This window comes from Puma concolor, chromosome D2, assembly GCF_028749965.1.
Source record: "Puma concolor isolate L17-30 chromosome D2, mPumCon1.1.hap2, whole genome shotgun sequence".
NCBI classification, from domain to species: domain Eukaryota; kingdom Metazoa; phylum Chordata; class Mammalia; order Carnivora; family Felidae; genus Puma; species Puma concolor.
Window position 1 is genome coordinate 53,382,697 of NC_141677.1, and position 17,148 is coordinate 53,399,844.

The following is a 17,148-nucleotide window of genomic DNA, read 5'->3' on the forward strand; positions in this document are numbered from 1 at the left end:
GAAATCAAGGTGACTAAAAAGTTGTTTTGGGAAAGAGTTTGAAGATTTCCCATCCCTCTTTCTACCCTAATCTCTGTTTTAACTACAGAAGGTCTAATACTGTGATCACCCTTGAAGAAAAGTAAATAACAGTCAAACAACTGCTGTTTATATTTAATCCTTTACTCAGTCAGCTACTCTTCACTACAAGCACACTTGCTGCAGGCTACACTCATGCTGGGTTCTAACACCAGATTGGTGTCATTTAAGTACTAAACAGAGTTTCTAATTATTGAGAAAAGTAGCCATGCTTGGTAAAAACAGCATTATAAAAAAGAGAGAGACCAATTTAATTCATCCACTACACAGATGACTAACAGAAACACAGAACAAGACTTTCTTAAGTCCTATAAATTTATAATCTAAAACATTTTTTTATATAGAACATAAAATTCACCTACAGACATCAAAATTTAAAACTATGTTTAGAGACTAGCTTTTATTTGTTTGTTTGTTTATTTATAAATGTTTATTTTGAGAGAGAGAGAGAGAGGAAGCACATGCACACGTGCACAAGCAAGCAAGGAAAAGGGAGGGACAGAGAGAGAGGGAGAGAGAGAATCTTAAGCAGGCTCTGCACTGTTAGTGCAAAGCATGACATGGGGCTCAATCCCATGACTGCAAGATCATGACCTGAGCCGAAATCAAGAGTCAAAGGCTTAACTGACTGAGCCACCCAGGCACCCCAAGAGACTAGGTATTAAAAGGAATATTTAAAAGGAGTATCACCAGTTAATACAGGAAAGTTAATATAAATTCCCTTCTGATGTGGGTGAAGCTGAGCCATGAGGAGGACTACCACTCTGACTACTTAGGAAGAAGAGAGAAAAACAGAAGAAAAGCAGGATCTGGCAGAAGTCAACTAAAACCTTCATGGGGTTATCCATATCTTGTGATCTCAACCCTGCTCATGAAATGTAGTTTTGATCAAGGATGTGCCTTATTGGAAAAATGCAGCCAACTCTACTAAGCCCATGACAACGAATCCTCATTCTAAACCATCCTCTGTAGAAGGCAGACAGTGCAGCTCCCAGGCACATTCCTAACATTTGACCTGAGGAAGATGAGGCTACCAGAGCAGGGAATAGAGGTGGAGGTTGGAATTCAGACAGATGGAAGTGACAGCAGGCATCCAGAGTCCATGTGGAAGGCAGGAATCTTCAGACGACTTTTTATTTTTCCCTTCCTATCCAAACAGTATTCACAGGATCTGTCTGGTCACCACAGGGGTGGGGAATCAGCAGGTCTGGTAGCCATATCCAATGGCATTTTGTACTTTCGATGAGACACTTTGTGCTCCTGACAATTCAAGTCATCTCAGGAATGGTAACAACAAAACTACTATGACTCTGATCTATAGATTGGCTCTTGAGATGAGCTTCACTATGTCACAGCCGGAGAGGGAAACAAGAATATTGCAGTTGTGTGTAGCATACAGAAATCTAAGAATTCCTCTGGGTTGTGGAGACTATGCCTCTGAAATTGAATCTAAACCCCACTTATGGTTCCTTGGATTTTTTTTTTTAATGTTTATGTATTTGTGAGAGAGAGACAGAGTGTGAGCGGGGGAGGGGCAGAGAGAGAGAGAGAGAGAGAGAGAGACAGACAGACAGACAGACAGAATCCAAAGCAGGCTCCAGGCTCTGAGCTGTCAGCACGGAACCTGATGCGGAGCTCGAACTCACAAACCGTGAGATCATGACCTGAGCCGAAGTAAGACGCTTAACTGACTGAGCCACCCAGGCACCCCTGTTCCTTGGATTTGCTTCTGAATCTTCACAGAGATCTGAAGGACTTTAGCTCACCAGAGAGAAAATCATGATGACTCCCTCATCCTACCCCACATCAGGGTCCTGTTCCTATCATTTAACTAGATTTCAAAGCCAGCCATAGGCAATGTCTAAGTCGGAGATACTATGAGAACCAAATGGGGTAGAGCAGGAATGAAAATCCCCAAGGGAAATATCAACACATTCATCTTTCCAGATTCTAAACTGTGAATCTAGAAGCCACATTTCTTCTTTGTGGAAATAAGTACAAAGCAAACAGGAAAGAGGCATAAGGCACCTCGGGATGACAAAGAGATCTGGACTTCTGAAAGAAAGCAAGATTCAACTAGAAGCTGGACTGTCTAGGTTTTCTACCATAGCCGAATTGGTTAGCAAGGCAGTTCACACATTTTAAATGGTGAAAATATGCTCATAAACTTCCACTAAGAGTATTTTCAAATAACTGTATGAACAACCAACTAAGTCGGAGGGAATGAGCACCAAACTTGATTAAATCAGACTGGTATCCAGCTGACTGTTAATACTGTTACTGAGACAACATCTCAGATCTCAGCTTGATAAAGCAGCTTCCTTCTGTACAAAGAGCTCCAAACTTGGAAGTCTGGAGACCTGAGTTTAAATCGTGGCATTTCTACTTATTGTGGCCTTGGCCAATCACCCCCCTTTGAACTCTGCTTCCTTATCTCTAAAATGAAAAGTCCACCACTTACAACGTTATCATGACGATTAAACATACATGAGAGCTCTGAACACACTGCTGAGCACAGAGTGGTGCTCCAATGTTTAGTTTTGCCCAGGGGGTGTTTTTCTCTCTACTCATAAATCTTTGCTTAATATTAACTTGGCCTGGTTTCTGCTCCAGAAGCACCAGTTCCTCCCAGTCTTACTTTGGCTGTACGCTAATGTTATTCAACCTGCCAATGATATGGCAATGTTTGACACCAGCTGTGGGTAAGGGTTTGAGGGGGAGAACGACTAGCATTAGAAAATCCTTAACCCTAAAGGCAATCCAATTAATCAAGTCAGTGTGCCAAATCTGGAGTTTATCTGGGACAACTCATACTGAACTTGGGACTTGTTCCCACTGAGAAACCTGGTTTTACCACTTCACAGAACAATAACAACAAAAAAGGATATGGTTCCAATACTATTTCCTAAATCACAAATCAGGATGTGATTCCTAATACATGTGAACTACCAGAATGTTTGTACAGAATGTCTAAAATAAGTGCTCTTAGAAAAATTCAGGATGCTAGCTAAATGTATGTCATATGTCACTGAATATTTACCTCAAAATTTTTGTATTGTTTTGTTTTCCTCCCAGAAAAGTCATCCTCACAGTACAGGTGGTGGGGTGGGGGTGGGGGCCGGGTGGGGGGAGATGGAGAAGGGAACTTCAGGGTCCATTACAGAATATTAGTAGAGGAGAAAAAGACAGGAAAGAATTATCAGAACAAGAGGAAAGACAGGAGACCCAAAGATGATGAGTAATTGGCAGGCTCCAGGGACTCACGTGAGCAATCTCTCAAGATTGATCTGTTCTGCAGGACCTGATCAGATAAACTGTCAGAAGGAAGTCATGATGTGGAAGATCAGCTCACATGTCCCTAACGAGAGAGGAAGTCTGAGGGTGTTCCAAGCCTTATTAAAGTTAGAAGGGGATGGGTCCCAAAGCTTGATTCCCGAGGCAATCTTCATATTAGATATCTAAGCCAAGAATCTGGGGTCATAAACTCATGTTTCTAAACTGGGGGTGTGTACAGAGACCAGAAGCTTCATTCTCCACCTTTTCCTGATGGCCTAATCATAATCCCCAAGCCTGGCACTTATTTCCTCTCAGAGGAAAATAGGTCCTAATGCCACAGGGATGATATACAACAGGGCTATTTCTGTGTTGAGATTCAGGAAGATGTGCTGTTCACATTACTTGAATGAAGACTGGTAACATGCTCTTGTACTTTCAGGTGGAAGCAGGTAGAGAACCAGACAGACCACCCCTTTCCTGGCACTGACTCTGAAGAATATGCAGACCGTAGCCACACGACGGCATGGCGAGTCTACCTACAGCCTTTCCAAGGATGGGGGTGGGAAGTGGTGGGGAGTGGAAGGAGAACAAGACCTGAGAAACACCAAGAGACTTAAGGCAAACCGTCTTTGGCTTGCCACTGTCACTGACAAGAGGGATGGAAGGGAGGGACAAAGAGAGTAGGAATGTGTATTATTTAACCTAGAGCAACCACCAATCAAGCAATCTAACTGGGTAAACTCATCTAGATTTTCCATGGATATTTTCCCATTTTCAGGGTTAAATTTTCTAGACCTATGATTTTTTTCCCCTCCCAACATGAAACTTAAAAAGGAAGGCTTATCAAAAAGACTGGAAGGATCTACTGATACTCAGCCAGGGCAATACTGCTTAAAACAGGTTACCTTAATTCTTTAGGAGGGTTTGTGTGTTTCTGTTTGGTAGGATAAGGACTTTATTTAGAATAACTTATTAGGAATAATAGTCCCTGTCTTACAACGTAACATATCAAAGAGAAAAAGCCTCACAAAATTCAAAGGAATAACTGTAGTTATTACATTTTATTCATTATAACATGTTAAAGGACAATTTTTGGCCCCAGGTAAGGTGAAAATCAATCTGGATACCTAAAAATCTCACGTGTTGAATACTATCAACTATGTCTACTCCAGGATCACCTTGTAGGTAGTGCCTGAGATAGCTTTAAGACTTTTCAGAATTCTATGACCACAATACTCCCTTAGAAGTAATAATAAATGTCCTAAAATACTTAAAAACCAAATTTGAGATCCAGTGTGTTAAAAAGTACAATTTAGTATCCAATTACTTCTGGATACTTCTATTAATACATTTCTTGTTTTCTTCTTTTCTGAAATCTGTGACTCTCTGTAGACGATGACCTATTTAACACGACAGTGGGATGTTCATTCAGTTTGGCATGACACATACTTGCTCTGTGCCAGTAACACGTGGATGCTCAATAAATGTTTATTGTTCAAGTGAACTGCATTGTATTCAACTCAAGACTGCCTAGCAAAGTCAAAATGAATTCCTTTAAAAATAGTCCTCTATTCCAAGGCACACACCAGTCCACAAAGCTCAGTGTGTTCCAAAGAAACCCAATTCTATGCACGTGGATAAAAGCTGCAGATGTTAACTCTTTTTGTTTAGATTACATAGATTCCAATCTCAAAGTCTTAGATAGGCAGTAAAATTCTAAGATGCTAATACAGATTGCTTAGCCATCTAGAAACTAGCTACTCTTATGGGAGGTGTTGACATAGGGGAACGTTTTCATTAGATCAAGTGAATGCAGACATTATCCACAAAACTGCAAAAAAACCAATTTTACAACAAAAAATTTAGCTTAGCTCAAAAAAGAAAGAGTACCTCAAGACTTACAGCAGGTAGGCAGGGAACATAAAATCCCATTTCTGACTAAACAACTAAATATAATTCTTATCTAGTCCTACGACTTGCGGCATCTTGTGAATAATAATGAAAATGGTGAATAATAAAAAAAGGAATTTAGCTTATACACTATTGTGTCTGTGACTTAAAAACAGACATAAAAGGTTAAAGCCAGTTCTGTTATTTTTATAAATGTGGGACTTTTTCTTTCAGAATTTATTTTTTCAGATCCCCATCTACAAAAGGAGAGGGGCTAGAATATTAAAACTAATTTGTGCTTGTAGTTAGCTGCAAAAAAAGAATAACTAGAATGCTAGCAATGAATATCTATTCTTTAAGAACACCTATACAAGTAAAAGACTGTCAAAGGGGATTCTTCTCCCTTTCCACTCCCAAACATAACACCAGTTAGAAAAAGACAGGAATATTCCATGCCCCACCCCCATTTTTTTTTTTTTTTTTAAAGCACAAGAAGTTTAGAAACAAAGAGCTGCATTTGCCCTCATCTCATAATGCTGTCCACATCCCAGTTAGCACTTCCTGGACTTTATTCTCTAACAGTGGATCAAGGCGAGACATCTCTGCCGCTTTGCTTTCTTACCCTCGGCACACTTTTCCACTAGAGTGAGAACAAGACCTAAAGATATTTGGTTTTCTGAAAAACTGTAAAGTTACAACCTTCACAGTCATAATTATTGTGTTTTAATGTCTTTCAAAATGGAATTATGGATATGTCTTTATATGGGTCTACAGAAAGCTTTGAGGAGCAGACTGAAGTTGAGATTTGAATAAATGTGTTAGAAATGTTGACATTTAGAATTAAGAAGTTATCAAAGTCAGAGACAAATAGCTGTAGGTACATTTTATAATTCTTTTTTCACAACTTGATTTTAATGGTCACTGCTTTTTCTTTTTTTTTGTCTTCTTTTTTTTTTTTTTAGGTAGAGCTATGTCTGCTTGCTTCCAAATAACAGAGATCACACTGCACTTTTGCAACTGCTATGGCAATGGTAACGTTATCTTGTCATCTCATTTTTGAAAAGCAAACTCAATTATTTTAAGCACTTTAAAAACTCCGTTCTAACAAATAATTTTATTGTATTTTACTGGTAGAACACTGATCCCCAACTGATTAGATCTGTCTTTGGACTTAACTATTGAACTCATTAGCTCAGCATCACTTCAAATGCCCCAGTCAATTATGATCTATCTGATTTCAGCAGGCACAATTATTTCATCATTGGAAAAGAACTTAAAAAAGAAAAAAATAGGGAAGCTTTTAAAAAGTCATAATAAAAACGCTCAAATACATAACTCATTTTTCAAAGTGCATAAGAAAAAATAGGAACCTGTTTCACTTAGGAAGATTCCCAGTTCGATTCCCAGGGACACAATTTCTAGCAGAGCAGCAGTTTGGCTTGTCACTGAGGGGTACACAGCTGTGGTGGACAGATTTCTGATGGGGTCACTGCTTTTTCTGTCACACATAACAATGCTGACTCGCATAAGAACGCATACTGACAAATGTATTGTTATTATTTTAAAAATATGTGGTTGAATATGACAGCACTAAATAGAATTCATCCTGTCAAAGTAACAGTTTAATGAAATTCACTCTTGTACCATAAGAAAATAAACCATCTGGGGAGAAAATGTTTAATCCTGAAAGAGTCAGTCAGCTCAGTGAAACTTCTTTTGGAGACTGTGTATAGTCGATCGGAAACCTAGAAAATATTGAACACTACATACATATTGGGGATTTTGTTGTTGGTGGTTTTGTTGTTGTGGTGTTACTATTTCCACTCACCAGCTCGAAGGGGTCGTGGAACTCCCCCAACAAAGATAGTTTTTCTGGGGTCCAAAGGCTGAGAACCATCCATTACAAAGTCACTGTCACTTAGGTTCCATGGTCGAATTTGCACCTGAAAAAAAGTCGTTTACTTGGTCCTTACTTCATTTCCATCAACCCCAAATGAGAATAAGGTGACTAAAGACAAACCCACTGATTTGTGCATTTTACAACATACATAACCCAAACAAAATCCAGTTATTAATTTATGTAATCTGCATTAAGTGCCTTTCAACAGAACTCTTGGGGAATCTACTTACAGATACTATACTCAACACTCTAGACATAAACCTTCAGAAACGACCTGCAGTTTTGAGAAAAGGCAGTCTTTTAGAGACAGACTCTGCATTCTAAATCAGATCCATTTTAACACATGATAGACTGTTTACAACCTGTCACAGTTTAGCACTTAGCTTTTTAAGAGCTCACCTAAAGAAAGGGAACAGGAACATGAGGAATATTTTCTAAAAATTATCTATATGTCTGGCTTTTAAATTCTTATCAACCCCTAAGCTTGAAACATTTATCCTTCAGAAATGTGGTTTAACCCATCAAGTTAGCATGGAATTAATGGCAGTATCAAATACTGAAGCACACAGTGTTACCTATTTTTGATTTATCTGATTTTCTTAAACAAGTTTGGGTAAATAAAGGTGAGCCTTTAGAAACTGAAGTAACTTTTCAAAGAGTAGAAAAAGAAATCTTTATGAACATACTTCTTTCTATTTGGTAATATCTCTTCACTGGTACTCTGACTTCCTGCCTACAAAAAATAAAGTATTTCATCAGAATCTTAACCTTAAAACATATTTGTTTCAATCCCTAACTCAATCACCGAAGAAGAGCTTAAAACAAACAAACAAACAAACAAACAAACAAACAAACAAACAAACCAAAAAAACCCTCCCACATCAAAAGGTGAGCGTCGGCACTGCCTGAGAATCAAGGAGCCACTCAGCCAGCCAGGTGCTCTGGGAAATGGTCTAGGTCTGTAGAACCAGAGAACCGGGTCTGTCTTTATGGAACACACCTCTTCTTTACCCTCACAGATTAGGATAGGAAACTAAACAGCTGAATTTTCATTTCCTTAGTATCAACACAATTCTTCATCTTCCCCATTGCTTAACTGTCAACACTTAATGCAAAAAAAACGCATAAGATGATTTCTTATGTGGCCTGACTTATATATCTAGAAGTACTCTCATTTGAAAGGTAGTAAACCTGTCAATTACGCTTTCAAAACACCTTGAGTCAACTCCAAAACTGGCACTGCTCAGTTAGAAACAGTCCATACATTCCTTATGACAGCTACAAAATTCACCCCCACCTAAGTTTTTGCTTTTTACGACCTTGTTGCCTTCATCAGTTATCCAGAAGCAGTAAAATCTCCATTTCTTCCCTAGACCCTGAAAACAGGGACCTGTTTGCAATTCTGTTAACATTGAAGCATTTGTTCCACCTCTATCATGTGAAAAAGAAAAATCTAGTTTTTCCGCATAACATTTGCTGGTCTGTGTGACTAAATTACTGTTCCCTTGACATTTACCACAAAGGGAGATTCACAAATACCGTAAAGCACCCCTTTTAAATCCCTTCATGAGGACCCATTATTAATTTTTAATTAAAAACATAATTTCTTTACATTATAAAAACAAAGATCCTAATATCACCAATAACAAAAAAGTAAGACATATCTTTTTCTGCACAGTCTTCTCTTCTTCCAGTTTCATCCCTGATAAATTGAAGGCAGCTTCAGGACCTGGTAAGGCAACTCCAATCACTCTACGATAACTGAATTTAATTGTGGGTCACTTTGTTTCACAAATGAAAACAATTCCCTTGTAGTATCCATGGTGTTCTGGTTTCATTTAATCAGAAGTACAGAAAATGCAGCCTTCTCTAATAGCTGTACGTTACTGCTGCTGAAAAGAACTCTGCAGAAGATCTCAAACCTTCCTGCTGAGAGCCGTCATTACTGCCTCCTCTCCCGCCGCACCCTCATCTCAGTACATCACACATAACCCATTCCCTTAGCCTATTCTTGTATTATAGATTAGGTAAAAGTACAGGAAGAAGACTCAAGGACAGTAATGATTAAATCGTATTCACAAAACCTGCGTTTCCCAGCTGCCACCAGAAAACAGCTCCTCAGAGCTCCCACCCATACAGAATCAGAGAAATGTCAACATAGGCCAACATCAGCACATTCTTTTTTTTTTTCAATATATGAAGTTTATTGTCAAATTGGTTTCCATACAACACCCAGTGCTCATCCCAAAAGGTGCCCTCCTCAATACCCATCACCCACCCTCCCCTCCCTCCCACCCCCCATCAACCCTCAGTTTGTTCTCAGTTTTTAAGAGTCTCTTATGCTTTGGCTCTCTCCCACTCTAACTTCTTTTTTTTTTTTTTTCCCCTTCCCCTCTCCCATGGGTTTCTGTTAAGTTTCTCAGGATCCACATAAGAGTGAAAACATAGGGTATCTGTCTTTCTCTGTATGGCTTATTTCACTTAGCATCACACTCTCCAGTTCCATCCATGTTGCTACAAAGGGCCATATTTCATTCTTTCTCATTGCCACGTAGTACTCCATTGTGTATATAAACCACAATTTCTTTATCCATTCATCAGTTGATGGACATTTAGGCTCTTTCCATAATTTGGCTATTGTTGAGAGTGCTCAACATCAGCACATTCTACACACTAAGCAAAAAGTAATACTGAGGTACTGTTTTGCACTGGGAAGTTCCATTCACCCTGGATTATCTCTGAAATATAAGCCCACTCTCACACAAGGCATATTCTCCAGCTTCTAAGTTAATTCTCAGCCCTCAGGGCCTGATATTCATATTTTATCTTTCTGACTTACTCTTCGAATACATTTTCTGGTCCTGATTTATATATATAGATATTTCTCTACTTTTTGAATACCATAGTTTTTAAGGTGACTCAAATATTTTATACAAAGGGGTGAAATATAAATAAGAGAACTTCTTTTTGATTATCTTTGTTTCTTTAATAATTATTTTTGAGAATGGATGAAATTACAATTCTTTTTTAATTCATCATAAATTTCTCTCAGTAAAACAACCATTACATATAAAGGGATCACTGTGTGTGTGTGTGTGTGTGTGTGTGTGTGTGAGAGAGAGAGAGAGAGAGAGAGAGAGAGAGAGAGAGAAACAACTCTTTTAGTATGTTGTCAAATAGGCTATACTCTGGGCAGTAAGAGCCTCAATGTCCTGAGGACAAGTACAGGGGCTTTATCAGACATGGTGAAAATTCCCTTAAATGAGCCCGACATTGATTCCAACACTCTTCCCTGGAGACCACATTTGCTTATAAAGATCACTCTAGAAAGAGGCACCACCCATTAGCCCTTCAGCCATGCCATGTCCTTATAGCAGGAGTTACACAAAACCAAACGTCTGTAGGGATGGACGTATAGCATAAATTTGCCAGTCCCCAGGACAGCAGTTGGTAAGCAGGCAATGACACACTAGAGTAAACCATTCCTTTTAAAGGAAGCAGAGAAGTAGTTATCATTTGTGAATGTGTTGTAAGACTTTTCCATTTTTCAAGTTTAGCTAGAAATTCAGATTTTCACATGAAACTTCAAGATTTTAAAATGTTGAGAATGAATTCAAATGTTAAAATCACTGGGACAGGCTAAACAAAACTAACTGCAGGGGCACCTGGGTGGCTCAGTCGGTTAAGCATCTGACTTCAGCTCAGGTCATGATTTCATGGTACGTGGGTTTGAGCCCCGCGTCGGGCTCTGTGCTGACAGCTCAGAGCCTGCCTCAGAGCCTGCTTTGGATTCTGTGTCTCACTGTCTCTCTGCCCATCCCCTGCTCATGCTCTGTCTCTCTCTCTGTCTCAAAAATAAATAAAACATTAAAAAAAAATTTAAAAAGAAAACAAAACAAAAAAACTAACTGCAGCCCAGATCTATCCTGTGGGCCCCAGACTGTGATCTTAGACTAGAAAGGTTTACTTACCACACAGCTCTCAAAGTGGGAGAAAGTACTAAAATGGTTGGTCTTTCCTTAGTTTCTTTTTTAAGCGTGTATTCCTACAGAAGCTCAGTGAGGACTGTGAAACTACTCTTTGGCTGAATTATTTGTTTTTTAATTCTTAAGAATTAATAATCGCTTCCGATTCTGTGTCTCCCTCTCTCTCTGCCCCTCCCCCGTTCATGCTCTGTCTCTGTCTCAAAACTAAATAAATGTTAAAAAAAAAAATTAAAAAAAAAAGAATAATCTTATTGTGTAATTGCTTATCTCCAAAGGCAAATCTTTTTAAGGAAAAGGCAAAAACTAAAGATAAAGGTGATGCTATAAATATATCAATTTATGCCATATAGTAACTTTTCAAGAAACATAAAATAGTACTGAACGCACTCATTTTCCGTTTCAAGGTTTTCCAGTGTATGTTCTGTGAACTGTCAGTCTGTAAGGTGGCTCTGCCAGACAAGCCTTGCTTAGGAAAAGTTATATACTATCTCTTCCTTCTTGGAGTTTCAGGGCACCCATTGGTGTACATTAACCAAAAGCTCTAAGAGGTTCTACAGGAAAGAAATCTGATCAAATGTTGTTTTAACCCAGCATTTCCTAAATTATTTTCATGGAACCAATTTTTTCACAACACCTATTAATAAACACACTTTGGATAATACTGCCCAATTATATCTTACTTTTAGTATGTATCAAAATATGGCATAACAAGGTTGAACCAACTGAACAAAATACTGTAGAAACTTCACTCTAATCAAGGTCTTTTCTCACTTATTTCCTGCTATTGCTCTAAAAGGGTTGCTCTTGTAGAAGTTAACTTTAAATGGTTAAGAATAGAGTAAATATAAATAATGAATAGCTATTCAAAGAACTGAAAGTTTTCAGACTGAACTGCACAAAAGAGATGTTTCTCTATTTTGATATCAATGAGGAATAAAATAATTATAGTTCTATGTAAAAACTGAAGTTTCATTAATAGGGATAAGATCAGGCCACGTGCTAGGAAAAAAAAAGAAATAAAGTATGGGTCGAGTATGGGTCATTCATTTCTGACAAGGAGCTATAACATTTTCTAAAAAGCAAATTCAATCGCTTCTCGGCCTTTTGGCTAAGATCAAGTGTAAAAAGCAAATTCATTGAAAATTTGCAAAAGCCCCTAAGTTAACATTCAATATAAAATGCATTTTTATTATATCTTTAATAACAGGGTAAGAGAAAACACTTAGCTTTAATAAAACAGTTTTTAACATAAACCTTAGGGCTTTAAGTTTCCAGACATGACCAAGCCACCCTATGGCTCTAGAATTCTCTCAGTTTATACCCGTATTTAGAATTTACACATTTACCTATCAATAAATAATAGTATGTTGAGCTCATTTTGAACATCTCACTCTATATTTTGTCTTGTCTGGTCATCTCCTGGTTACAAACATCCAGCACATGATCATCCTAGTGCACAGTGCCTTCCTTTTCATCTATTCATCTCAAGGCAGCTCTGCAAAGCAACCAAACTGTTCAGAGTCAACAGTGCAATCTGCTGGCCAGCTCCAGAAACTACCTGATCAACCCCTTCCTGCTGTTTTCTTTCCCATAAATTTCCCATAAAGCACATGGCCTAGCCTCCTCACCCTCATCTCCTCTTTCTCATTTCAATACCCTTCAAACTCCTACTCAAGCTCTTCAGGAGAAGGCCTCCATTTTTCTCTCCCTAGTCCTACAATCCTTTCACCCAACATGAACCACAAAAGCAATACTGCAGAACCATCAGGACCACTCTCCCCAGCAAGCAGCAATATCACCGCTCTTCTGACAGCCAGGATGAGTCAGCTGAACTCCAGGCCGCTGACATACAGCTGCAACAGCTCGGCTGGTAATGAACTCAGGCCCACCCCAGTTGTCAGCAATTCTATTTTAAGCATCACAGACCTCACAGAATGACTCGAGTGCCCCACAGTATCACAAACAAACTAGTTTGTGGTTTGTGAGGCATCTTTATCTCTTCCATGTTATAAGGGGTTGTTTTTATTATTATTAACTACCAAAACTAATAGCCACAAATAATTGTGGTTTGGATCCTTCAAAGAACATTCATATTTGGCATCTCATTTCAACCTAATTTTTACCATACAGCTCCCTAACAAACAGGTCAGCCAATTTCCAGGAGTTTAGATGCTACCTATTATTCTCAAGTGCTGCTCTCCACCCGATGGAGACGGGGAGATACCCTCCTTGTATCCTCTGGGGGAAGTGGCCAGAAAGGAACCTAATAGCTAATGGTTTCATTGCTCTTGATAAGACTTCTGAACCCTGGGCTGCTCTTGGGCCTACAGTCAGAACTCCACTGGGCCTCCAAACAAAAAACTGTAACTCTCACACTCAGACTATTCCTCCCATTCCTGAGATACAAATAGATCGCAGGCCCCAGAGAGCTTCATCAAAATAGGCAGGATTCTTCCTACAGTGGGTGCCAAAAGTAACCCTAGGAAATTTTCTCATGCCCTCCCAGAATGCTCCAGGTCTACCGTCAGGGTGAGGAAACAGTTCAGGTACTGAAAGGAAACCCTTGCCATCTTCAGTAAGCTGCAGAACCTACCTGATGCACACAGGCTTACAGCCCTTCAGCTATTTTTGAACAATTCATGTAACACTCTGCATACTGTTTCATAAGAGCATCCAGTAGAAAAAGCAGACCATGCATAAACTGTGCCCTGAAAATGGTGATGTACAGCCTTGCTCTATGCTGGACTTATAAAGCCATTATCAATTAAATGCAATGATTAATAACCATACAACCAGAAGATTTAAGGGAATATCTTCTCTCTAAAGGCCTTCCTGACTCCCTCAGGAACATCTGACCACTTTGCCTTTGAGCCCCACCCCACAACTACTCCTCATAATACTTTTATCATACTTTGCCTCCTTATTTCACTTGGTATTTACATGTCTATTTCCTTCCACTGGGCTCTAGGGTGGAGAGCTAGGGTCCTCTAAGGCTGAGACCATATCTCTGTGTGGGTCCCAATTGCCTGGCAAAGTGCCCAACCCTTAGTGAGTGCTCTGTGCTCATCAGTGTTCTGGTGAATTAACAAAGGTTTTCCTGAGGGGCAGATGCAGATGCTACAAGATGTCCAGAATCTTCCCTTCTATAGCTCTCAGATTACTGAAAGCCTCCTTCCAGGGATAATGGAAATGGAGTGTATCTGGTCATCAGTGAGTGCCTCAGGGCTTGGCCTAATCAGAACAATTTCTGATGTCCCCCCCTCCCCACCCCCACTGGGACCTACTCATTGATCAGAATTACCTAGTGCTCATTGTTGCTGCTGCTGTTCCTACATCACTTAGAAAACACAGGCATGATAGAGGATTTCCTTTTGAAGGAAAGAAGAAAGTAGCACTTTTGAGCACATACACTACACCACTATGCTAGGTATTTTTTTTTTTTTTTAATTTACATCCAAATTAGTTAGCATATAGTGCACCAATGATTTCAGGAGTAGATTCCTTACTGCCCCTTACCCATTGAGCCCATCCTCCCTCCCACAACCCCTCCAGTAACCCTCAGTTTGTTCTCCGTATTTATGAATCTCTTATGTTTTGTCCCTCTCTCTGTTTTTATTATTTTTGTTTCCCTTCCCTTATGTTCATTTGTTTTGTCTCTTAAAGTCCTCATATGAGTGAAGTCGTATGATATTTGTCTTTCTCTGACTAATTTCACTTAGCATAATACCCTCCAGTTCCATCCACGCAGATGCAAATGGCAAGATTTCATTCTTTTTGATTGCCGAGTAATACTCCATTGTATATATATACCACATCTTGTTTATCCATTCATCCATCGATGGACATCTGGGCTCTTTCCATACTTTGGCTATTGTTGATAGTGCTGCTATAAACATTGGGGTGCATGTGTCCCTTTGAAACAGCACACCTGTATCCCGTGGATAAATGCCTAGTAATGCAATTGGGGGTCATAGGGTAGTTCTATTTTTAGTTTTTTGAGCAACCTCCATACTGTTTTCCAGAGTGGCTGTACCAGCTTGCATTCCCAACTATGCTAGGCATTTTAACACACTGTCACACTTGAACTCACTATAACCATTATGCTACAAACATTATACCTACTTTAGAGATAAGGAAACTAAGACTAAAAGAGTGAACTCAGAACTGAAAACCAGGTTTATCTGACCCAAAGTATGTGTGTGTGTGTGTGTGTCTCTCTCTCTTTCCAATGCAATGATGTCCTGTTGCCTGCAAGACTCCTTGTCCTCCAGGTTACTGGCCACCAGTCATGCTTCCTGAGAGTCTCCTGAACAAGTCAAAATGCATTTTGATTTGTGAATGGTTAACTTCTCTTTTCTAAATTCATTCTACTCATTTTCAATGCGTTAAGAAATGGCTGATAGATTCTTCTTAAACCTGCAAATAAAACTAGCATTTAGAAAAGCTGAAGAAAATGATTTAGTAATGAAATTGGCACCATATTTTCAGCTATTTTAACTTCCAGGTTCATAGTCTCAAGCAATTGTGCTCTGCAGCCAGACAATTTTGTCCAATGTCTACATAAATGTGTGTTTGCAGCTCCATGGTACAAGGACAAGGCTGTTGTTACTGGCATGCTGATCACTAAAACTCTTGACAGCAATGTTCACATAAAAGTTCTACTTACCTAAGTTTTTCCTGGGAAGAAGCCTATTCTTTGAATGAACTTCATGGAATACTAATTCTACCAAAATCTTCACAGGAATAATCCCAAAACAGGTATATCAAATGGTGGCTTAAAAAATATTATACAAATTTATTTACTGCAAGACTTCTCAGAACCTTAATATATCAATTTTACCCAAATGTTTTCGGCTATGGGACCTTTAATTAAAGGAACAAATGGATATAAAGTGCACAAAGTTATCAACAAATGACATTTATCATTGCTACGAGCAAACCTTTTGTCAATGATCTTCTCAAGAGACCAGTGTCTGATGGGACAAGTGTAATTCATAACACACTTTGGAAAACACTAGATATGGTCCCTTGGAGGATGGTACTGGCTATTTTATACACTAGAAACCATTTCAGTAGATCAGAACTACAGCATCTTTTAGACCTCTCTAGAAAGGGATTATAGCTTCCAAAGACTCAAGCACTAAGAAACTCTGGACTCAATTGCAAATTCAGAGACTGGGGAGAGGGGGAAGGATTTATTATGAATAGGAGGTATTTCTCTCATTTTAGAGAAGAAATTCCTCCTTTGGAGAAATTACTATGATAGAAGGTGCCCAAACCACAAATTTAGACCAAAAGGAACAAAAAAATAAAATAAAATAAAGATCAGAAATGCTGAAGGTTTCTGAGGAGGGATATAGTGAATCTGATTTGACTGAGCCAAGATAAAATTATAGTTATTGTCTTAGGAGGTGGTAGGTGGAGAATGAAAGAGTTTAAGTAAATATACCACAAATCCAAAGGCTGAGGCCATCAATCAAGGTGCCCTGTAACTTAGCCCCTACTTAATTTTCCCAATTTAATTCCCCTCTACTCCCTTTCACACATTTGTGCTCCATCTAACCAACCTATATGTTCTCCACTCAATCTGCGGTTTCTCTTTTCTGTGTTTATGCTGTTGCCTTTCTCTGAAATGTCTATTTCCCACACTTCCACACCTCCACCTCTCCCCTGGCCAATCTCAAAACCCTTTTCATCTTTCAAGGCCCAGTTTAAATGACACTTCATCCAAGAAGCTTTCTTTTATCACTCCAGGTATATATAAACTCTCCAAAGCACTTAATCTTATCTTCATTGTATTTGATATTTTTCCTAAATTTGACAAATATTTGAAAACCTGTTATGTGCCAGGCTCTATAGGTTTGTGTATTTATTTATATACTTGTTTTATCTACCCATTATACTATTAACTTTCTGAACACAGGATTTTATGTCTGATTCATAGTAACCAGCTCTAATGCCTTGCCCATAGGAGTCCCTCAAACATGGTATAAAGGAAGGCCAGCACATTATTTTTTA

General features: G+C 38.9%; 1 protein-coding gene and 1 pseudogene across 12 annotated transcripts in view; one reads left to right on the forward strand and one right to left on the reverse strand.

Moving 5' to 3' along the window:
• CPEB3 (cytoplasmic polyadenylation element binding protein 3) overlaps nt 1-17,148 on the reverse strand; it is a 196,391-nt gene that overhangs the window by 33,409 nt on the left and 145,834 nt on the right. For 11 of the 12 annotated variants that reach the window (XM_086680373.1, XM_086680372.1, XM_086680367.1 and 8 more), the window contains one exon: nt 7,073-7,187. The exons of the other annotated variant lie outside the window; for it this stretch is intronic. In XM_086680373.1, the coding sequence (XP_086536499.1) occupies nt 7,073-7,187 (115 nt within the window). The remainder of the gene's footprint in view (nt 1-7,072; nt 7,188-17,148) is intronic. 12 annotated transcript variants of the gene reach the window in all.
• LOC147576074 (U2 spliceosomal RNA) lies at nt 12,219-12,330 on the forward strand (annotated as a pseudogene).